Raw genomic sequence first — 23,772 nt, 5'->3', positions numbered from 1 at the left:
TTTGGAGTCCATGCCAGCAAGTCAAAGAATTTGCTTTGTTTGAGCTGCAGCACACACATCCTTGGCCAGGCATCCATCTTGGAATCAGGCCTGCACTAATGTCACCTTCTCCAGGAGTTTATGACTGGTCTGACTGCTCAACAAGGGCCCAAGGGCCGTTTAAAGGGCTGCTTGCAAGCAGCAGGAAAGGGCCCTTTAAACTATCAAATGCCTCTTTCCCTGCTGCTGCTAAGCAGCTGGAAAGGGGCATTTAAACCCCACGAACCACCAACTGGTTCGTGAACTTGCCCCAGTTCGTGGGGGTTTGTGGTTCCTTGTTCATGAAAACGCCATGAACCACGAACCGCATGGTTTGGTTTTTTTGTGGTTCGTGTCCATGTCTAGTTGTAAACTCTGATCAGCCAGCAGCTGTTGATCCTGATCACAGGCTTCTGCTGAGTCAGGGCTAGGGCTGGCTACACAAGGTTCCTCTTCTCCTGAGGAGTCCTGGCTGGCTACACGAGGCTCCTTTCCTTTAGAGGAGCCCTCAGACTCATCAATTCCAGACTGAGCCACAACAATTTTACTTGCAATGACCATTTTTAAAAAATATTTAGAGAAAACAATTAGAATAATGATTGATTTATTGAGTAAGGCAGATGGTAATGAATGTTGCTCTAATTAAAACATCATGTGCAGCAGCTCCTTTATGGCATCTATTTGGGCATCTCGGCCACTAGTCTGCGTTCCTTCAAGAAGACAATCTAAGTTTCTCTGTGCTATTTTACAGGTTCCTCCAGGTGTATCTAATGCTTTCCTTCACTTAGAAACAGGCCAAATGAGAATTGAGGCTAGAATCTTTCTGCTGTCAGTGTTCCAGTGGCTTAAGGTTCATACAAACCAAAAAGGCCTCCTTCCCCTAATAATACAAGATCCCAATCAGCCAAGGTGGATGCAATTGGTTGAGAGTAATTTAGAAAGAACAGGTCTTTTGCCTAGTGTCCTCTTGACTCAGAATAGTGACTTGGCGAAACGCATCATTAAGCAACGGGTTCAAGAATCTGCACAGCGGCCAACAAGAGTTAATGAAATCTCTAAATTTTATGGCTCCCGCAAAACCTAGATATATCACCATGGCTCATTATCTTGCCCAGCCTGAAGTCCCTTCCCACAGGAGGGTGTTTGCCCTGGCTAGATGTGTGGGTATGCTGTCAATAGTACTAGAAGAAAGATATAAAAAGATCCTGTACACAAAGAGATTTGCCCTTGCAGTATGAGTGAAGTGGAATCATTGGAACACGTCTTCTTTCGCTGTCCTGTTTATGAGGAACAATGGGATAAGATCATTTCTCCCCTTCTTGACAGACCAACGACTCTTGCAGATAAGGCTGGCTTGGAGAAACTTTCAATAGATGAAAATTTAACTATTACTAGGCGTTTAGCCAAGTTTTGTGTGTTTACATGATAAACTTTCACAGCAAGCAATAAGGTTGTACATAGAGATTTATTCTGCCTCCTTTTAGTATGAAGTTAACAATTTTAATCTTTTAATGTGTATTTTAAACCTTATGATGAATTTATTGTATTTTATATTTTATATTTCGGAAATTTAATCTGTTCTGCGTTTCTCTGGGAATGCTGTAACTATGTATTGATGATTCTTAACGGCCATTAGGAGGGCAACCATCTTCATCTCCATTTCCTTTATTTGACTCAGTTCTTCCAGCGCCTTTCCTGAAAATAGTTTAGATGGGTATCCATGTTGGTCTACAGCAGAACAGCAGGGTTTTTTTTTAGGAATACTTTTTTATTTTATTAATGAGATTTTTAAAAAGGTAAAGGTAAAGGTAGTCCCCTGTGCACGCACCGAGCCATTACTGACCCATGGGGGGACGTTGCACTACAACATTTTCTTGGCAGACTTTTTACGGGGTGGTTTCCCATTGACTTCCCCAGTCATCTACACTTTTACCTCCAGGAAATTGGGTACTCATTTTACCGACCTCAGAAGGATGGAAGGCTGAGTCAACCTTGAGCCGGCTACATGAACCTGGCTTCCACCAGGATCGAACTCAGGTCATGAGCAGAGCTTGGGCTGCACCACTCTGCGCCACAGGGCTCCGTGAGATTAAAAGCCCAATAAAAAAGGCAGAGAGATAGAAGAAAAAAGTAAAGAAAAAAGAATACAAAGAGAGAAAAGAAGAACAAAGATGGAAAATAACAAAGAAAAATAATACATGTTTCGTTTTCCATTTTCCTCTGCAACACCTACTATATTTTAACAAACATTATACTTTCAGTTTTAGTATCTCCAAAATTTACCTTTTCAATACTGCCCCCCTTCTATTTAATTTTTCCCAAATTTATCTTCTTAGAAATCAAAACCACAAATCATCAGTACGTTTTCCCTCATCTCATGCAGAAAGTCAATAAGGGGTTTCCAGTTAACCCTAAAGGTAGACAATGTTTGGTCTATGATTAGGGAGAGCTAAACAGAGCGAAACCCTTCTAAGTCCGTTGGCTTCAGTGAATTTAGAAGGGTGTAACACTACTTAGGATTGCACTGTAAATCATACTTGTTGTATATTTAGATGTTCAAACCATAATTTGATTCTAAATTAGTCCAACCATGGTTTATCATGGTGTCTGAACTTAGCCTTGAGTTGTCTACTAATTGTGAAATAGGCAACAGTACTGAATTTAATGAAGTTAAAATAAAATGTTAGGAATACTTTATTAATGATTTAAAACTTTATCAGTTCAGAGATTGTTGGTGTTTCAGGTTTAGCTCGGCTTCTTTTACTAAAAAGAAATTATTTGACATCATTACAAAGTACTTTGACTGTCAGCTCAAGATGCTGAAATATATTTTTGTGATCTCAAGAAGCACAGACCATGGAAAGTAGAATAGACAACAAACAGCAGCGTTGCTTTGGCCCTTGGCATCACACACTTCGGCACACATTTGCCAGTTGCTGAGACGCATGACTGTAATTCAGTGGCTTCCTTTTGATCTAAATTACTAGTTGATAGACAGCACAAATAATTCCGTTGCAGCTGTAGGCAACCACATTGTGCTTAATTCCAAAAGAAGATCAGTACCACAATTACTTTTAGTACTAATGTCCCCAAGAAGTTTATGTTATGTGAACAAGAAGCTCCTAGAATTACAACAAGCAAGCCAAATGAACAGACCACTTCCAGGATGTCTGGTGGCATGTCCTACCACAGTGTTATTCCAACATTCACTATATATAGACAACAATCTCTCTCCGTGTGTCACAACACAACCTGGTAAATGTATTTATATAGCTGCTGTAATTTAGTATATTTTTATATGAGGCACACCCATGGAGAAGCTACAAGTTGTAAAGAAGACAAGTTGCAAAGTGTGTTATAGGGGTTAAGAGTATAGGACTAGCACCTGGGAAACCAAGGTTCAAACCCACACTCTGCCATGGAAACTTGCAAGATGGCCATGGGTCAGCATATAGTTTCAGCTAGGGATGTGTACCAAAACAAACAAACAAACAAACAAGTAATCTGGATCTGGGATTCAGCCAGGAAAAAAATCTGAAATTTGGATAAGATTCTTTGATTTGATAGTTGGTGTCCTAAACGTTTCTCTTTAGACCATTGGGGGTGTTTTCTACATTGCCTGATGTCCCTGCAATAACCTTGTACCTCATATGGTACAGCATTTTCTTTTTAGTGTGGACCTTGTTTTTTAAGATCGTCCCGTAGTGGAAAGAGCAATTGCACCATTTTTCAAAAGCTGTAGGTTTAATTCTCTCATTCTTGCACCTGCATATTCTTCCAAAAGATCTGTTCTTTGAGTGTCTTAAATGGGGGATGGGGGGAGGATCATTTCTGCATTTCCCGACTGATTCATAATTCAGAGCAGCATTTTCAGACTGCAATATACTGTGTATCCCTAGATGCTATGTTGAAAGGATTATAAGCACAGGCCTAAAGCTGTATACGTTCAGGATGTTACTCCAGTTCCCTTTGGACAAGTTGGAGGGGGAGGAAAAGCTTTATTCTTTTCAGAGAATTTAGCCTCTCAAAATCTTGCAAACAGTATGTGTGTGGTAAAGAAGATGGTGCATTGATTTCTTCATAGGAATAGCAGAATGTAACTGCTTGCTCCCCACACATCAAAGCTTCCTCCTCTGCGCTAGGGAAAGATTGGCTTTATGTTACTTGTTTCTCGAGAGTGTTTAGAGAAGCATTCCGTATGCATGTGGTTGTGGACAACGCATAATTCTTCCATTCATTTAGCATCTAGGAGTGCAGAGTTTATTGCTGGCTGCTTCTGCTGCTTTAAATTATGAACTACACAGGAAATTTAGATTAGATTATCTGGGACAAAGGTTAAAAAAAGGAATATGAGTTGATTGCAGTCCTTTGTGGTGGGCAAAGTGGGAGTAAGAAACTGTTTACGGAAGAGTTTTGGCAGCTGGGTGGAGACGTATAAGGGTTTTCTCCCGTCTGCTTCCCATTCTTCCTTAATCTTGTATTCTCCATCATCAACAATGATTTCTTTCCTTCTGAAATTAAAAAAAAATCATGGAATATTGTTTAAGCAGATATCTCCTTGAGGTAAAAATAATCTTTTCTCTTTATGCACAATGTACAGCAGTTCAACCGTGTTCCCTGACAAGGGCCTCTCTGTGCTATATGAATGTTGATAATATTTCATTTAAAGAGCTGAGCTGGCCAAAACAATATGTCTCTCACAATTTGACCTTCAACCCTTTCTCTTTTATTCCCAAGACCTTTATTCTGTTGTACCATACAGTTCCAAGTCTAGTTCGTTCTTTTAAAAATGGCTTTTCTCCAAATCCTGTCTTATGCTGAGCTATTTTCTCATCCTATTTCCCATGCACCTTCTCCTGCACCTGCTTCATTAGTAGCCCTTTTCAGTTGTTACATTTTAGTATGCACTGCATGTGAACCTCCCAATATGCACAATCCATTGCCATTTTGTCTGAAAGGCTGTATGTGGGGGTAAAATCCACATATTGCCCCTTTCAGGCATTTGATGATTGTCCATATCTGGAGGATTGCATGTAGTGTGTTTTCCTTATACACATGTGTGATTGCCCAGTCCAGTTCTGCATCTCTCAGAGGGCAACCAATGAGAGCTGACAGAATGTTGGGAGAGTTGACAGTTAGGACAGTTAGAGCTTGGAGTGAGAGAGAGGGGGTGGTGGAAAATTAAGCCAGTGAAAGAAAGTCAAAGTTTGAATCTGGCTGTAAGAAAGATAGTTTGTAACTGGGAGAAATGAAAGAAATGCAGAGAATTAAAAATCAAAAGTTCAGGTATTGAGAAACGTTATATCCATGTGTCTGAATCGCTCCAGTTTTGATCAAAATGCTAAATAAAAATTAACTCCTTTTTATTCAACCCTGCAGACTGTGAGCGGGGCCACAAGTGACGCCTGACACAGGTTGGACACTAGTCAGCTTCCCTCAAGTTTTGATGGGAAATGTAGGCATCCTGGTCTTGCAGCTTGACTCTCTGACTGCTGTCCAATGGACTTTTCAACTGTCACTTGTCCAACATTCCGCCAAGCTACCTACATTTCCCATCAAAACTTGAGGGAAGCTGGCAAGTGTCCAACCTGTGTCAGGCGTCACTTGTGGTCCCGCTGTGAGAGTGGGTAGTCTCAGGGAAAGGAACTTGTACACACAAAATGGTCAAGCCTCAGCATACATCTCTGTCTCTGTCTCTGTCTCTCTCTGGTGGCAGCATGAAAGGAAAGCAGTATTTAGTTCCCTAACCCAATAGCTCAGGGAAATGTCTGGGTGAGGGGATAAGAGAACTGGGCTGCCCTGTCTGGTGGTGGTGTCTCTACAAAAGAGAGAGGGGACCTGGTGTGTAGGGTCAGGGTTCTTGGTAAAACAAATAGAGACAAGATGGCTGGCAAACTTGTGACTGCCTAACCTCTCCATATCTCTGAATCTGAGTGAGGTTGCATGTACAAGATTAGTGGGGAACATGCTAAAATATAATGACTGGAAAGGGCTATTGTTGATGGAAATTTACATATTTGCTTCAAATTTCTCCTCAAAAGATGACATTCTTGCTGGGAAGTGCTCAGAAAGGCCACAATTGTGATATATTTATTGCATACATTATGATGGAATGGTCAGTTTCCTCCCTGATATTTGTATGAGTTTAATGCCATGGGGTGGAGACCCTGCTTTGTTCATTCTGTTGTTAGCGAGAAATATACACTTACATGAGGTCCCTTGTTCTGAAATCAGGTGTTCCTATCCTCGAATCTCCTTGTTAATAAATAGATGTTGTTTTGAGCACACCCTTCTGTGCTGTATGAATTTGAAAGCAGCAACCTGAATGAGTACCCTAATCCTGACTTACAAGTGGAAAGGAACATTACCGTGATGATGCCAGTAGCCAAAAGCAGGAGACACAAGTACTTCCGGATTTTATGGAGATAATGTAAAGGTGTATACTGATGGGTCCTTTGAAATCTGAACAAAGCTTGGTGAAAAAAGATTGCCAGTCCAGTCCTATGTATGTTGACTCGGCAGTAAGTGTCACTGAGTTTAGTGAAACTTATTTCCTAGAAAGTGTGTAGGTTTAGATGTTTCTTATTTAGAGTCTTGGCTGAACTGATCAACATGTTCAAAAACAACAGCAAGCAATAGTGTGTCCTTGCCTGTGGAAAGTTAGCATGTCTAGAAGAAGCCTTCTGTTCTAGGTTACGTCCACACACTGTTGGTTATTATGCTGTTGTTGAACTGTAGCAATAATTCCGACTGGATTTTCCTATGTGGATAAGATGATGCAGTTGTGAATAATTTCTATAGCAAAATTACTGTTGCCGGCCAAGGCTTGCAATTGGGAGACTTGGTGTTGAGAGGGACGGTTGCTAGCAATGTGATGATGTCTCCAATGACACACTGACATCACTGCCAGCACAACTGGCATCTCTGGCAATGCTGTAGCATTCTGCCAAAACCCTATTGTTTAACCATAGAGTTTTGAATGAATGCTAGAGTGTCATCAGTGATGTGATGATGTTACTTCTGGTCATGCCAAAAATGACATCAGCATGTCATTCCTTCCCTTCGTTTTTTTTATTCCATGGCCCACTTGAGTGGTGGTGGGAAGGGCCTGTAGGGGGAAGGTAAGTCAGGCAACCCTAAGTACAAGGATAGCTAAACAAACCAAATGATGTGTGGATGCAAGTGCTGCTTTACAGAGTAAGGCTGCATTCAGACACCATTGGATATTGTGCTTTAGTTGCACTGTAGCAACTATTTATGACTAGATTTTGCTCTTTGGAGAAGACAGGAGACTGCTCATTAGAAGTGCCAAATCCAAAAATGTACAGATGCTGTCCTAGACTGTTTCTTGATGTGCTGATTTTCTATATGCAGCAAGGGAGGTGTTCAAACATTCAATCTCTCATCTGCTAGGCAGAGAATTTTTCAGCCACACCTGAGTATCCTTTTACTTTGGGTGTGGAATATATCTGGAGCTGTGTGAGCCAAGATTCTGAAGAATCACAGAGTGTAATAATAGGTGCCAAATTTAGCTGTCTGAAAATCTTGGTCTTTCAATCTGTGTGTCTTTGCTAGTTCCTAGTCCTTATTTTATTTATTATTTTTATTTATTCAAAATATTTCTCTGCTACCTTTCAAGGTTCCCAAGGTGGTGAATATCAAAACATTTCAACATTAAAACAGCACTTTAAAACAATTCAATAAAACAAAAAACACACATAACAACACAACCAGGGAGAAGGGTCAATAAAAGTTATTGGTAGGTTGGCAGCTCTGGGTTGGCAAATTCCTGGAGGATTAGGGGTGGATGCTTGGAAAGGGACCTCAGCAGGGGTGTGATGCCATAGAGTCCACCTTTCAAAGCAGCCATTTTCTCCAGAGGAACTGATCTCTGTTGCCTGGAGATCAGTTGTAATTCTGGGACATCTCCAGGCCCTACCTGGTATCCCTAGTTATTGGGGGTAAAGGTAGTCCCCTGTGCAAGCACCGAGTCATTACTGACGAATGGGGGGACGTCGCATCATGACGTTTTCTTGGCAGACTTTTTACGGGGTGGTTTGCCATTGCCTTCCCCAGTCATCTACACTTTTACCCCCAGGAAACTGGGTACTCGTTTGACCAACCTTGGAAGGATGGAAGGCTGAGTCAACCTTGAGCTGGCTACTTGAACCTGGCTTCCACCGGGATCAAACTCAGGTCATGAGCAGAGCTTGGGCTGCAGTACTGCAGCTTACCACTCTGTGCCACATGGCTCTTCTTGGGGGTATGCTAAGCAAAACAAAAAAAGTCTTCACACACAGGCGAAAGATAGTAATAGAGGGAGGCAGATCAAACTTCCTAGGAAGGGAATTCTGAAGTTTTGGTGCCACAATCGAGAAAGCCCTTTTTTGGGTTGCTGTCCATCATATTCTTATCCATATGAAGACAAATTGAAAGTAGGCCATGCCTTCTGAAATGTTAGGGGTCAGTTGGATGGATGAATAAGGTTCCTAATGGTTGCCTTGCTTCTCCCAGTGTTTAGTCACTTATTTTTAAAAACAAACAAGCTCTGTAAAATAGTATAAATTCTAGAAGAAATCATGCAAAATAAAAGACATCATGAGGATTTGTATCATTTTTGAAATTTAATTTATAGAATTTAGCTTTTCTCTGTGTGGAATTTGGATTGCTTCAGTACAGCATTTTATTCTTTTTTTCTGAACAGAGTACATACAATCTCAAGGGCATGAAGAAGTGTGCTGCATAAACGTCCTACATGTGTTAGCATATAAAAATCCACCTGGAGTACTGCTGTGGCTATGCTAAATTCTGCACTTGCCTCCCGGACATATGTGTGTTCTCTAACTGTCCCTGTTTTCAATTAGGGTGGCAGGACACAGTGCGTACAAGAAGTGTGCCCGATTCTTTCATGTCCCCAGCACCTCAGCCACACTCCTTCCGGACAGTGTTGCCCAAAATGTTTAGGTGAGTAGTTATTTCCCAGGCATACTGGTGTTGCTATCATTTATATATCCACCGGATGCATTCCTAATGAACTTTTTACATTCTTCAGGGACAGCTTATAAAAAGTTATATGGTGAATGGTTTTGTATCATATTATTAACAATAAACACAAAAAGTATGCTGGAAAAATTTTAAAAAGAGAGAACCTTTCCTTCAAAATGGTAAAATGTAGTTTTGCCTTTCCTTTCCTTGGAAAATGTTGATTTTGATCCTACATTCATGTTCTGTTGACAGAAGAATTTCTGCTTTTCTCTGCTCTTCCATGGTATACCGCTATTTGTTCTTCATATTGTTCCTGTGAGTTTCCTGTCTCTGGGGAGCAGCATTTTGGAAGGCACTTGGGGAAGTGAGGGAGTCCTGTTCCACAGATGGAAATATCTTCTGTTAGTGAATATTTACTATTAAGTATTGAGATTTCAGCTCATAGAAACAGCTTTATTAAACTGGAAACAGACAAGCTCAACAGAAACCAACTATATATACACAAGCCACGCCCCATTTTCAAGCAACAACCAATAGGCACACATAACTAGAATCCTTAGTTTGCATTAACTATATACAAAATAACTTATTTACAGTACAGTGATTGGTCTTTTACAGCACTGATTGGCTGCTGCCAGCAGGAAACAACCAATAGAAATGAAGACTTCAGAAGCCTTAGCTCAGACAGAAGCTAAGTCAATACATAACATTTACCACAGATTCCACACCACAATATCTGTTACATTCTTTGACATATATGTTTAGTTTAGTGAAAATGTAAGAAATACCATTTATTCTGGAAAATAAGCAAATGTATTCGAGAACTGCATCTAAGAAACTGCAGTATATGCTCTTGTTGTCCCAAACAGGAGCAATGCAATACCTTTCTGCCATTTTATCTTTTAGCATTTTAGATGATGTGACTCTTGAGAAAGTACCTCTGATTTTTAATAATATTGTGCAATGTTCAAAAGGATGAGAATATCACCATGGCTGTAGCTGTGGACTGTGAGCACTACAGAGGAGTTCTGAGCATCTAACAGGAAAGGGTGACTATTCAAGCCCCTCGAGTTTTTTTTCCCCTCTTAGTGGGCTAGCTTATGCGGTCTTCAGCGGCCTGAATTTGCAGGCATGGTATTAGAGCTTTGTGATAACGTCCAAGTTACTGGCAAAACCTCCAGGAATGGAGAAGTCTTGCTGGTTTAATTTTGTAAGTGACTGTATACTAAATTGCTAAAGAACCATAAATGCTGGCTTGTAAATTATCAAAAGCATGAGTCATAAATATATCTGAAAGCAGAAACTGCTTGATTAGTTAAATCTGCACAGAACATCAGAGTAGCTTTCTGAAAATTCCATATGATTTTTAGATGTAGCAGGCCCAACTGCACAAGGAACCCTAACAATACTTTTTTAGATGAAACAAAGCCATGTGCAGTCCAGAAGATGCACCTTGGGATCCCTGGCAGTGTTACACAATCCAACAGTTGTGTTTCATCATCGTATCTCCTGATATTACCGGAGGTCCAGGGGCTCATCTTTCGAATTGTGCTGTATATCTCCATGGGGTGGCAAAATACCTTGGGCAGATTGCTTGCCCTGTTTCTAGATTTATCTGCATCCTAAATGAGGGCTGGAATGATATAACCACCCTTTGGGACTGAAAGAACTAGATAACTCATCTATCGTTTCCAGCCTTGCCAGACCAATATAATATGCTTTCATGCAATGTACAGCAATGCAAAGGATGTGTTGTCCCATTTGGGATTTCTGAACATCTTGAACTGATTTTCCTAGGACAGTCTTGGCGTTGACTGGGCTTTTTCATATCCTGCAAGACTTGGCTGGCATGCCATAAAAGTTGTACTGAATTATCTCCTGGGCTGGTGGACATCATCACTTAGTGATTACTGCTTTCTAACTCAAAACATTACATCAAGGAGATTGCTTTTCAGGAAGTGCTGAGCTGTTTTAAAGACGTGTGCTTGTTGTAAGAATTCATTTTATTGTGCAGGTGGGGGATCATTCAAAACACAGTTCAATATACAGTAGATAAGATTTGTCAAAGGAGCACTGGCTCTGAACCAAAATGCCCCAAACTCAAACAAGACACCCTTTTTATACCAGATGAATAGGCACACACATTTCCTCAGATACACTAGCCCCAGTTGTACACAGTGGTTGTGATGCCACCCCCTAACTCCTCTGCATATGCAAAATGGACTCGATGTTTTCTTCAACATTGAGGAAAGAGCCAGAAATGTAACTGCTTTGCACATGTAGAACATTCCATATCTTTGAGGAGGAGAGAGCTTGGGCTCCCAAGAAGTTCTGAGGGTTCTACTTGAGTTCTCTGGGGTCTATTGTCTATTTTGAGAGATGTACTGTGTCAATGGATTTCTCAGAGTGAAAGGCAGTGCTAGTCTAAGCCAGCAGTTCTGTAATCTTTTAGCTGTGCCTCCGTGTTCTCAGTTTCTCAGCTCTCACCCAGTCTTTCATGTGTACACCAGCCACCCTTACAAAAATTTTCAGCATTACTTTATTTTAAAAAAGCATTTCTTGCTTCTTCACTTCTTCCTAAAGGAAGGAAGAAATGGAACACCCACCTTCTAGAATCTGGTTGTTACAATGAGCTGGATCAATGGAATGCTCTTGGAGGAGCATTTGGCCCGTGTTGCTTATCAGTTTGGTGTAGTGGTTAAGAGCCGTGGGACTGTAATCTGGAGAACCAGTTTTGATTCCCCACTCCTCTGCTTGAAGCCAGCTGGGTGACCTTGGGTCAGTCACAGCTCTCTCAGAGCTCTCTCAGCCCAACCCACCTCACAGGGAGATTGTTGTGGGGATAATAATAACACACTTTGTAAAGTAACTGGGTGTTAAGCTGTCCTGAAAGGCGGTATATAAATCGAATGTTGTTGTTATTATTATCCAGACTGTTTTCCAGTACAATCTAATGGAACAATATCGCCCCATTGGTTTGTGTGAGATGGAGGGATGAAGTCTGGAAAATTGTGGTAGGGCGTGCAGTTGCTACTGCAGATTTTGAGGAGAACAGGTTCTGATGCATTTTAAAAACCTGTTCCTTCCCAGTTCTTTCCAGATCCTGTATATATACATATCTAACACATCATTGTCTGGCAGATCTGTGAGAAGGCAAATTGTGAAGCCTTCCTGGTCTATTATGCTGTGATCATATCCCTTATAAGGCCTAAATACACCCCCCCCCCCAATGATATTATTCAGCCTATAGAGTATGAACAGCCTCTAGAGGGCTATCTTTTCCTAAGGTGAAATGCAGTTGAGTATACTAATAATCTTCAGGAAAGCCAGCCACTTAAGGGGTAGTCAGCATGTGGTTGGCTGGCATGAATGTAATTGAAGTGATACTGCAAATGTGGTGTAGTGTTTACAGTGTCAGACTACGATCTGGGAGACCCAGGTTCAAATCCCCAGTCTGCCTTGGAAGCTTGTTAGGTGACCTTGGCCAAGTCCTAACACTCTCAGCCTAACCTCACTGGTGTTGTTGTAGAGGAGTGGAGAATAATGTTGTCAGCTGCTTCAGGTCCCTGACAAGTGAGATAGAATAAATAAATAGAGCAGCAAATACTTTAGTGCTCTTTACCCCATTTATCTTGTTACTTACCCAATTCTATCTAATTTGATAGTTTATCAAATCAGCTTTCAAGATCATAGCTGCATATGAACCCAAGTGCTCATAATATTGCCCCATATCTAAACTGGGGGATTGCCTTAAACTCCAAAATAGTACTTTTCAACTTTTGAATGCTACTCACTGGCGGGTTTCCAAAAACCCACTGGTGGGAATAAATCTGCCCAAGACCCTGGAATCTTCCATTTAAAGCAAAAAAGGAATATTGAAAGGGTCTTTTTGGAGAGCACATGGTTTGCATGCATGCAGTAGGTCCCTGGCTCAGACCTCAGCATCTCCATTTATAGAGCATCTCAGGTAGCACCAGGGCTAGGAAAAGATCTCTACCTTGAGAGTCTTCAGTGCCAGTCAGAACAGATGGCCCTGGGCTAGATGGACTGCTCATTGGACTGAGCAATCATATGTTCATATTTTGTTTTAGAATTTATCTGCTGCACTAGGTGCTTTTTAAAAAAGATCTATTTGAAATAGATTCAAACAAAACTATATGTCCCATAATAAGCTACAGATGAGTCTTGGCCTTGTGAAGAGTATTTTTGTTGACAACTCTGCTCCCCTTCAACCTTATTCTTTTTTAAATTATTTTTATCATTGTTTCTTTCCAGGACAGAGGAAAGTGTTTGATCTCCCGTTTGGAAGTTGTCTCTTTCACAGCGATGTTTATGACAACGGGGCTTCATTTGCATATGACAATTGCACCAAGTGTACATGCAGGGTGAGTCAGTAATAATACTTGGGTGTTGTCCTTTTCATGGGGCTGTAATGACATCTTTATTATGGCTGGAAGACTAGAATCCTTGCTTCCAGCCATCTGCAGTTATCTCTGATAGTAAGGAAAGAAGGCTGTGTGGGGCTGGCAGGGCTGGGAATCAGATCCTTGGACTGGGAAGGGGTTTACTACTCTAGCTGTTGCTCATGGGCAAGCCCCTTATGGATATAAATATGGTGACTGTTATTGCGTTGAGGTCTCCATTCCTCACCACTACTAGAAAGTAGGACTTCAGCATGTGATCCTTAAAGCTTAGAACCTTCTAAGACACAAGCAGCTAACCAGCCTATCAGGTGCCAGACAACCCCTTTGTGGTTTTGTACTTCCAGGTAAGGTAAAGGTGAAGGTAGGCCGCCGGGGAAAGCACCGAGTCATTACTGACCCATGGAGGGATGTAACATCACATTTTCTTGGCAGACTTTTTATTATGGGGTGGCTTGCCATTGCCTTCCCCAGTCATCTACACTTTACCCCCAGGAAACTGGGTACTCATTTTACCGACCTCGGAAGGATGGACGGCTGAGTCAACATTGAGCTGGCTACTTGAACTCGGCTTCCACCAGGATCGAACTCAGGTCATGAAGAGAGCTTGGGCTGCAGTACTGCAGCTTACTACTCTGAGCCCCGTGGTGCAGAGTGGTTTCCTGGGGGTAAAGTGTAGATGACTGGGGAAGGCAACGGCAAACCACTCTGTAACAAAAAGTTTGCCAAGAAAATGTCATGATGCAACGTCCCTCCACAGGACAGTAATGACTTGGCGCTTGCACAGGGGAATACCTTTATCTTACTTCCAGGTAGGCATTACAAAAATGGAGGGGCTATTGATAGGTTTCCCAGGTTCCTCGGCTGTCTCCCGCTCATTCCCTTTATTGCCTGCCGATGTTTAGGGGGGGAAACAGTGCAACATCAGTGACATGCAGATGTCACTTCTGAGTGTGCAGGATTGATGTCATGGCGTCACCGGTGACGTCATGATGTCAACAACAAGGACTCCCCCCAGCAGTGGATAAGTCTCCCACCAGTTGCTGGGAGGACCTGGCAAACCTATCTAGTATTAAGTGGGCTGCCATACATGGCTGGGTTGTATCAGCATGGCTGCCTTCAAATTCAACCCAGGAAGGCAACAAGCATGAATGGCTGATGGGTTGGGGACATATTTGTGTTTATATTAAAGTGCATATATAGCTTTTGAAAGGAGGTGCAAAAAAATACGGTGCAGGTATCAGGATTCAGTTTTGCATTCAAGACTCCTTTTGGGTTGCTGGTCTCTGAAACATAAACGCAAGCATAATGTAGACGTGATTAATACTTGTAGTTCTGAAGAAAGTGTATCTGAAAAGGAAATATATGCTTGCAGGGTGTGGCAACGTATGCTATTAGGGTGAGTTTATTTTAAAAGTTTTCCAAAACTCGCAGCTGAAAAGACTCCCAAGACAGCTTTCAGATTGAATTTTAAAACAATATGAAAACAATCATGGATAAAACAGCCCTCGATTGATTGAACTGTAGAGGACCCCTTCCACCCACCTGTCCATAAAGTACAGCAGAACAGGATAGAAATCGGGCTTGCAAGGCAATCGACAACACACTTTAGAGCTCAAGCAATTCATCACATTCGCCTAAGCGATGCAACCCCCTCAGAATTGTATTCCAAGCCTTCAACCAAAGGCCGTTTCAAGCAAAATAAACCTTGTAGACTTTCCAAAAGCCTGGGAGGGATGGGACCCTGCAGGTGACATTTGGAAGCACATTCCAGAGAGTAGGAGCCAGCAATAGAAAATTCCTTTTTTAAAATTACAAAGTGTATTAAAAATAAACAATGTAACCACTTTCCAACAAATATCTCACTCCACAAAAGCGATATGCTATTCATTCTGAGCCATATATTTGCAAAAACTCTGACCATTATCTGGAGTAAGCAGCCATGGGGCATGTCTCCTGCAATGATGAGGGCACTGCTAAGTAAAGATGAGCACAAAACGGGAAAAAAACTGTACCCTGCGTTTCATGGTTTGTCACGTTCCATGAACCACGAACTTTCACAAAATTGTCCCATTTCATGAAACAATTCGTTAGGTTCGTGATTCGTCAGATCCCGGGGCCTTACCACAGCCCCGCTCATACCCAGAGATGCCATACTCGCAGGGAAACTTCAAAGGCACCCTCACCCAACAACCTTCCCAGCAAGGACAAGAGCAGAAAATAAGAACGTCTTTTCAGTCTATTTAGAAGCAGCAGCAAATCCAGCCAAAAGCTCCCAAATCCACTCTGTCTCACTCCAAATCCCAGCAAAAGCTCCTCCCTCTCCCTCTGTCTACTGGAACTAAAAGCAGGAGGCACAGAGGTGTGCCTTATATAAGAAACGCTCACATAGAGCAGAACAGGAGCTCTCCCGCGTTCCAGCTGAAAAAAAGCCCTGCTTACGTTCTCATGTTCTTATCCACTGTAGTCTTGCATGGTCCAGGAGCTGTGAGGAAAGAATAGATTGTCACAATCTCATGGTGCGGGAAAGCAGCAGGAGAAGAAGCTTTGGCCAATTAAAGACCATAGAAGGAGCATGCCAAATGCAGGGGGAGGACAAGAGGAAAAGTCCACAATGTAGGCATCAAACCAAGTATGAGCCAAGGAGATGGCCTTTGGGTGGAGCAGGGCAGGAAGTGAAGGCCAGAACATGGTGCATGCAGGATAACAGGAAATTACACCTTGCAGCATTATTTCATTTCTACCATCCAGTACATTTTTACTGTCTGACCAGTGCAGGTATGGAATACATTAGCAATTTCTGAGAGTATCTATTAGTTGCTGTTTGGGAAGGAGGAGCGAGTCTCATTGTTAAAATCTGTCTGCAAATTCTGTTTTTCTGCCTTTCTTATAGGATTCCACCGTGGTGTGTAAGAAGAAATGCTCACCTCCTGGAGAGTGCGTTAAAGCCAAAGAACAATGCTGCAAGGAGTGTGTTGTGTTTGCCTCTCCTGAGGAAAGAAATATGTGCAAGTTTGGTAACAAGATCTTCCGGGTAAATGCCCTTAAAAGTGCTTCTTGGGTAAAAATAACACTTGAAGGATCATTAGGTTGCTGTAAATGTAGAGCTGTGATTTTTGCAGACCAAAAATTAGCTAATTCCGTGCATGGTCCGGTACAGACTGGGGGCCAAGCTACAAGTGACGAATGACACTTGAACTGCAAGTAGCTTGGCCCTGGGTAATTCTGCATTCCTTGTTCCCCAGAGAGGTAGCTGAGCTGCTGTCCCGTGTTATAAAATGCATTATATTTATGTGATTCACTTTCCCTTGCAAGTCCTAACAGCCATGGAAACAATATTTCTATGTAGCCTGCAAACACCAGTGTGGCCAAAAGGGAACCTACCCCCCTCCCACTTCCCCTGACTGAGCCAATAGCATCTTAATTTGCTTTTCTGGATGCAATTCAGTCTATAGCTATAAGTACAGACAGTACTTCATGGATCGGGAAGCTGTGCAGTAATACTCTACTCCTGCCCTCCTCCTACTCAAGGTCGTTGGGGATTCCCTGCAAAGCACTTCTCATACAGTTGGGCGCCTGTTTATTTTTTCAAGTGGTGCAGGGCTTATTCTCCCACCTCCATCCTCGCTTTTTGCTGGAACTGATATCTGTCACTGTTTGGACCAAGAGGCCTTTGGAGCAGATGGAAAGTAAAATCCTTTATGCGTGCAGAATTGACTTGGCCAATGCTGCTTTTCATTCATTTGCTTTTTTTTTTGTTGCTACACAAAGCTGCAATTTATGGAGGCTTTGGAAATTCTGTTTACAAGCCATTGAAAGGAATACTTTTGATTTAGTTAGCACTCACACACAGGGGACCTGTTAAGCACACAGCCATTTGTATGTTCCTCTACATGAGATAAAACACATCGCCTTCAGCCTTAGTCAGGTTCAACAACATTGGCTAGGATCTACTTTAGGTGTATGCAAACGGGGTGCCTCTCAGGGCCAAGCTACACATGACGAATGACACTTGAACGGCAAGTGGATTGAGTGGAGGGCAAGTGAACAGGGAGAAATACACTTGCCATTCAAGTGTCATTTGTCATGTGTAGCTTGGCCCTCAGTTTCCAAAGAGGTTTGCAATATGATATACTGGTGGTCAGAACCAGTCACATACTTTGGAACTAGTCTGTCATAGGGATGCTGAGAATTTCTCAGCAAACTTGTTTGGTGGTTGAACATACCATGTTCAGATCTCACGACCAGATTGCAAGCCAAACACAGTTTTGTTCAGTTCAGGCAGCATAATGAGAACAGCTGCCAAACATATTGTTTAGAAGCCAATTCTCAGGTGATTGGGGAAAAGCTAGGAGGGGGCTTCCAATCTCCCTCTCGGGAAGCTTTGATGGGTCCCAGTTTTGCATGGAGACAGCAATGTCTTTTTTTGCTCTGTGTGTGTGTGTGTGTGTGTGTGTGTGTGTGTGTGTGTGTGTGTGTCAGAAGTTGACTGCCAGTGAATCCCCTGGGCCGCTGAGAGTTTTTCTCAGAACTCCTCGACTTGGAAACTTAGCTGACTGCCTACCTGACTTGCTGGGACTCAGTAAAAGCTCCAGGGAAGGGGTGATCAGAAGCCGACTCACAGCTGAAGCCTCTGATCTCTAACTTTGATGGGTTGCTGCCTTCCCCAAACACAGTGATTTTGTGAGTGGGGGTGGGGGTGGGGGTGGATTAGAAACCCACTCTCAGTTCAGCTACGAGTGCCTTCTACTCCCCCGCCATTTTGGGAAGGCTGAAACACAGAGAAGTTAAATATCTGAAGCCTCTGATCTCTAACTTTACTATGTCTCTGCCTTCCTGCATTTTTGGGGGTGGGGGGGAGTGTAGGATCCAAAGTGGACTCTTGACCCTGATCAGCTTCTAATCCCCCTGCCCGCATACCCACTTTGTTGTATCCCAGCAGCAGGCTGGTAGCAGCAAAGTTTCTAGGGCTGGGACATCTGCAGTAGATTCTCAGCTGATCCTTGCAACCAACAGTGCATTGGCTTCTGACCCCACCCTGCACAACTTCCCTGAGCTGCAGCAACTGTGAGCCACAGCAGTTTCCCCAGCATGAGGTCAGAAGCTGACTTCCATCTGATGGGGGGATTAGCAGGAAGTTTGCTTCAAGTCCCCTGCTGCAACTAGCCCGTTGGTGCTGAATGGCAGGAGCAAGTTGTGAACCGCCCAAATAGCCTGTCGATTAATAGCTCCCTAAATGGGAGTGCTGCTGAACAGGTTGTGATCTGAGCCGGCAGGTGTTTAAGCATCCAATAGCTGTTATTTCATGGAACAAAACAATACATTTTTTTAAACTGCCTGTCCGGGATTGAGTCCTGCCTCTTACAGTTTCCAGTGATGGCTGACTTAAAGGAAGTGTTCAGTAAAGCAGGCAATAGTAGGGCAATCAGGGTCTAACTACGCACTATGTTTCCCTCATGTCCTCTCTACTTTTTCCCTTTTCTCTTTCTGCTCTGTGCAATCAGGTATGTGTTGTGGCTTGCTTGAAACTCAGTTGTCAAGCACACATGAGCCCAGTTGGGATCAGGAACATGTGGAGAAGGGGCTTCTGCCCCATGCAATTTTCCCGACCTGAAACAGCCTGGGGTGGTTGCAATTTGCCTCACTGGGGAAAACCTAAGGGAATCCTATCACACAACACGTGGAGCTCTAAACATGGCAAATAGCAGCCCTTGAGATGATTCAGGTTGGGAAAATTTTGTCTCTGCATACTCACAAATTGGGCCCACTCATGCCTGGGAATCTCACAAGGGCTGTTTCCACATGGCTTACCTTGTTCCGGAAAACAGTGAAATCTCGCACAAAATCTCACGAGAAGACGCTGTTATCATGCAAAATAGTGTGTGAAGATGCTGTTATCGCATGAGAAGATGCAATAACAGTGTCTTCTCGCGCGATTTCGCTGTTTTCTGGAATAAGGTAAGCTATGTGGAAACGGCCCAGGTGTAATCATGCAGCCTTGAGGAGGGTCATGTAACAGGTTATTAATCCCTGTGTGTCTCACACCCGATAGTTCCACAGAGGGTTTTTTTGTGGAAAACATATTTTCTTTAGTGTGCCTTTAAAGATTCCTTTTGTGAGTCCAGATCTATGGCATATTAATTTTAGCAGATGTCTGCTGCTGCTTAGTTCGTTGCTACTTTTAAAAAGTTGAAGCTAGATTTAATCAGTGTGATCAGAGGAATGCTCTGAGGTCTCCAAGGAAATCACAGTTCTGGGTGCCACTTTTCTCTTCCACATTCTGGCTTTCTCCACTCTCTGTCTTGTTTCCCAGTAACCTCTTAGAGCAACAAATCGAATGCTGAAGATCCCCACACCCGATCAAGAAATCCATACAGAATGGCTCCAAGGAGTAGGGGAGATTTTCCTACTGACCTAGGTTTACAGAAAAAATAAAAAAGGAAAAAAAGATGAGGGGGAGTGTAACCTCTCCAGCTCTTGACTCAATGACTTACACTTGCACAGGCATCAAAACTCAAAAGAAAAAAGGATATCTTGTGATGCTTCGTTGTAAGAACTTGGCTGCCATTTTGGGGTTACGTAACAACCCCAGTATACAACCCCAATCTGGCAGTGGACAGAAGAAGGTGGTGGTTAAAGGTGGCCAGTGGTGTGGTGAGGGGGAGAGAAGAAGGCAGTGGTGGGAGGGGAGAAAGAGGAGGAGGGAACAATGGCACCTGGAGGGCGGGGGAAGAAGAAAGCAGCATCGGGGATGCGTCAATCAGGAGAGCAAGATATTCTAGAAAATGTTGTGTATCATTGAAGAGTAGGAATCTCTTGTGTAAGACTCAGAAAAGAAAGGAACTAGAAGTTGCAAGCTAGAATAATATGAGCATGCAGTTTATCAAATAAACATAGTAGTTGAAGTAAATAAACATGTCTCATCATCTCTTCAGAAGGAACAGAGTAGAATCTTTTACCAGGAGAAAATATGCACTTGGAGGTGGTTCAGTGCGCTGCATTGAAGAGAAACAACATGAAAGGGGGAACAAAAAAAAGTGGGGGGGAGATAAGATGGTTTTTAAATATTGGGAACAAATATACATTGGCCATTAAAAAAAATATATATCCATCCCTTCTCCATTGTACTTCAGATCACTTGGTTCCATAATGCCTCCCGTTTTGTTTCTGCTGCATTACCATCCGCCCCCCCCCATTGCATTCCAATCAATCAAAAGCTTCCATATGTCGGCTATAAAAGGAGTAGCTCGGGACCATCCGTGGGTGAAATGGAATGCTTTAGGAACCACATTTGGCACATGCTATCAATCTACAAGGAAGAGAGCCAGGGCATTTCTGAAGCAACATTTTGGAGTCAGAGAACTATTGGAAGAGAGGGGTAATAGGAGGTACAGTAAGATACTTTCTGTACCTGCTAGAACTTGGGCAGTTTTTTGCTCTTATAAACATTTTCAGATGTTGCACAGATTGGATGTCTGCCTTAGCACAGTAAATAATCTGAATACGAATTCACTATTAAGTACATTCCTGGGTTAAAGGAGAACGATGCTACATCTGGGACTCAATCTGTTGCATCCTGACATTGGAATCAAATACTTTCATGTGCAGTAACTTAAACATGCCAATCACGTGGCCATATTGTATCAGATTTTTCTAATTATGTCATTCCAAGTGAGACAATCATGAAGCTGGGTAATTGCAACTTGAATTTTTTTCCAGAAGAAAATGCAGCTCATCAGGCTTTGGGTAGAACATTGTAATGTGTCTTAAAACTGGAATGCCACTTAGCTAACAAGAAGGACCAGGGTGGAAAAAGAAATACCCCTGATGAGCTCCCATCCTTAATCCAACTAGGTGGAGAGGGACACCTCCTGGTCTGCTCAGACTAAACAATGACATAACTTTGACAGGGGGTTCCCTTCCCGAATCATAGGACGATGCATGACTGGGACGGTTTTCTTCTGCCACCCCAGCTGAACGGCTGTTTCATGTTCCGTCTCTTGCAGGATGGAGAGGTGTGGTCCTCTGTTAACTGCACCATCTGTGCTTGTGTGAAAGGCAAGGCAGAGTGTCGCAAGAAGCAGTGCATTCCAGTCAGCAGCTGCCCTCATGTGAGTGTAACACGGAGTCTGTTTTCTGTTTATTCAGGGTCAAACTAGACATGCAAGTTTGTAAAGAATTCCTGAAGCCACAAAGTAGATGTGAGGATTGGCTGTTAAAAACCGCTTCAAGCCCAAACCGCCTCTGAAAGCCACCACGGGGGAGGAAGGGCTCTTGCCTTTCCCCCCAAGCCATTTCCCTGTGTCAAAATAGCACAGGGTGGGAAGGGTGTTTCCTGTTTCTTACTGATCCACATGCACAGAATATCCACATGGAGCAGCAAAACCAGACACACCCTCCCCCGCCATTTGCTATTTGGTAAAACGGTTTGCAGGGCGGGGGAGGTAGGAGCTCTTCTCCCCTCTGCAATGGAGTTCTAAGTCCGTTTGGACCCGCCTTTATTTTTAAACAGCCATTCCCCACAGCTGCTGTGTGGCTGCAGGTAACCCAGACTGGGTCTGGGGATCCTGGACCCAACTCTTTAAAAACCTGGCCATCTAGTTTGAGCCTCATTGGCAGGGTTTTTCAGTCGAATCGCAGGCAGGAGGTTTTGAGCATACAGCACTGGGGAGAAGAGAACCATGTGAGACTTCAAGTTTGGTGACAGCCTAGAAAATCCAGAGAGATATTCTTAATCAGTCTGAGTAACCCCCCCCCCCCCCCAGATTTCTTTGATTAACTGTGTATCAGTTCTGGACATTCAGAGGTGTGTAGCCCTTTATATAGGTAAAGGTAGTCCCCTGTGCAAGCACTGAGTCATTACTGACACATGGGGGGGGGGGTGTCACATCATAGTGTTTTCTTGGCAGACTTTTTTACAGGGTGGTTTGCCATTGCCTTACCCAGTCATCTACACTTTACCCCCAACCTCAGAAGGATTGAAGGCTGAGTCAACCTTAAGCCGGCTACATGGACCCAGCTTCTGCCAGGATCGAACTCAGGTTGTGTGAGCAGAGCTTGGGCTGCAGTACTGCAGTTTACCACTCTGTGCCACGGGGCTCTTAGCCCTTTATATATCACACAGTATTACTGTCATTGAGCTGTCTGATGCCTACTGCAGCCTGCTCCTTCAGGCCTGTGATTCTACACAGCATAGGTTGGATTCTTCCTGCTTGCCTACCTCAAATGTGTGTTTATTACTGGAGGTAAAGACAGGTCATTGAGACGGCCTCACTTCAGCAGAAAGTGAGCAGGATAGAAAGAGTCCTTGGATGAGGTGTTTTAACATAATGGGAGCTGTCTGCACTATGCTTGGATAATTCCAGGCCCAGTTTAGGGTACTAGAAACCTCTTCAAAGGCTGAGCTTTTTCAGGCCTTCTTCCAGACCATTTTTGATATCCAAGCAATTCAGCCAAACATCCAAAATTAGGCTTGCAGGGAGGAAAAGGCCACTGGAATCCAGTTTGTGGATTTCAGTGACAATTCTAGATCTCAGGTCTTTGATCTAACCATCTTCTTGACAGTTTGATTCTAGTGAATACATTTTCAACTGCTGAATGGGAGGTGAGGTTCAAGTTTATTCTGGGCATGCTGTCCCACACATAACACAGAAAGTGTATTGCATTTTTCATTCACATCTGTTATTCTTACAAACAATTTTTTTAAAAAAAGTTGCCTGTCTTACTGCAGTGCCAAAGAAAGCACAAAACAACAGCAGCTGTTCCTATTGCACAATTGAACACTGCCACCATCATGACCAACCGCCATCACCACAACCACAAAAAAACTGATTACAAAAGAAGGAGGGGGACAACCCTTGGATATACAACTAGTACTCACATAAAAAGAAAGCAGTGAAAAGATCCTGCAACATGCATAGATTTTCAGCTGTGGCCTGCTCATAAATATTCATGGGTGAAAATGGACTTGCATCTCATAGCCCACTCCTAAGGGAGCTCTCGGGGCTAATGAACACTAGCAGCACATGTTAATAATAATGGACTTCCTTATTCTACAAGACAAAAACAGGATCCTGAGCCAGCATGGCAGCTCAAGTAACCAGGCTTAGCAGGTTGGCTTGCACTGCCTAATTTTGCTTGAATTCCTGCCACTTCCAGCTTGGATGATGGCTGCAGCTCTTTTTATGAAAACACAGAAGTAAGACTATCTGGTGCAATTAACAGGCAGTCAGCTGTATATCTCCTGCCCATGCTAGAGAACTTTGCCCAATTAAGGTTTTCTCTGTGAATGTAGGGGGATGGTGGTACGGGTCCTGTGGACACTCATGCTCCCATTAAAAGAACATGA

At 42.9% G+C, this 23,772-nt stretch overlaps 1 protein-coding gene across 1 annotated transcript in view; it reads left to right on the top strand.

Moving 5' to 3' along the window:
- Window positions 1–23,772, top strand: part of BMPER (BMP binding endothelial regulator) — a 232,045-nt gene that overhangs the window by 117,340 nt on the left and 90,933 nt on the right. Inside the window, exons 7-10 of the mRNA XM_054992126.1 lie at window positions 8,883–8,982; window positions 13,279–13,388; window positions 16,318–16,458; window positions 21,431–21,535. Of these exons, the coding sequence (XP_054848101.1) occupies window positions 8,883–8,982; window positions 13,279–13,388; window positions 16,318–16,458; window positions 21,431–21,535 (456 nt within the window). The remainder of the gene's footprint in view (window positions 1–8,882; window positions 8,983–13,278; window positions 13,389–16,317; window positions 16,459–21,430; window positions 21,536–23,772) is intronic.

This window comes from Eublepharis macularius, chromosome 11, assembly GCF_028583425.1.
Source record: "Eublepharis macularius isolate TG4126 chromosome 11, MPM_Emac_v1.0, whole genome shotgun sequence".
Lineage (NCBI taxonomy): Eukaryota > Metazoa > Chordata > Lepidosauria > Squamata > Eublepharidae > Eublepharis > Eublepharis macularius.
This window is presented reverse-complemented; position numbering and strand designations above follow the sequence as displayed.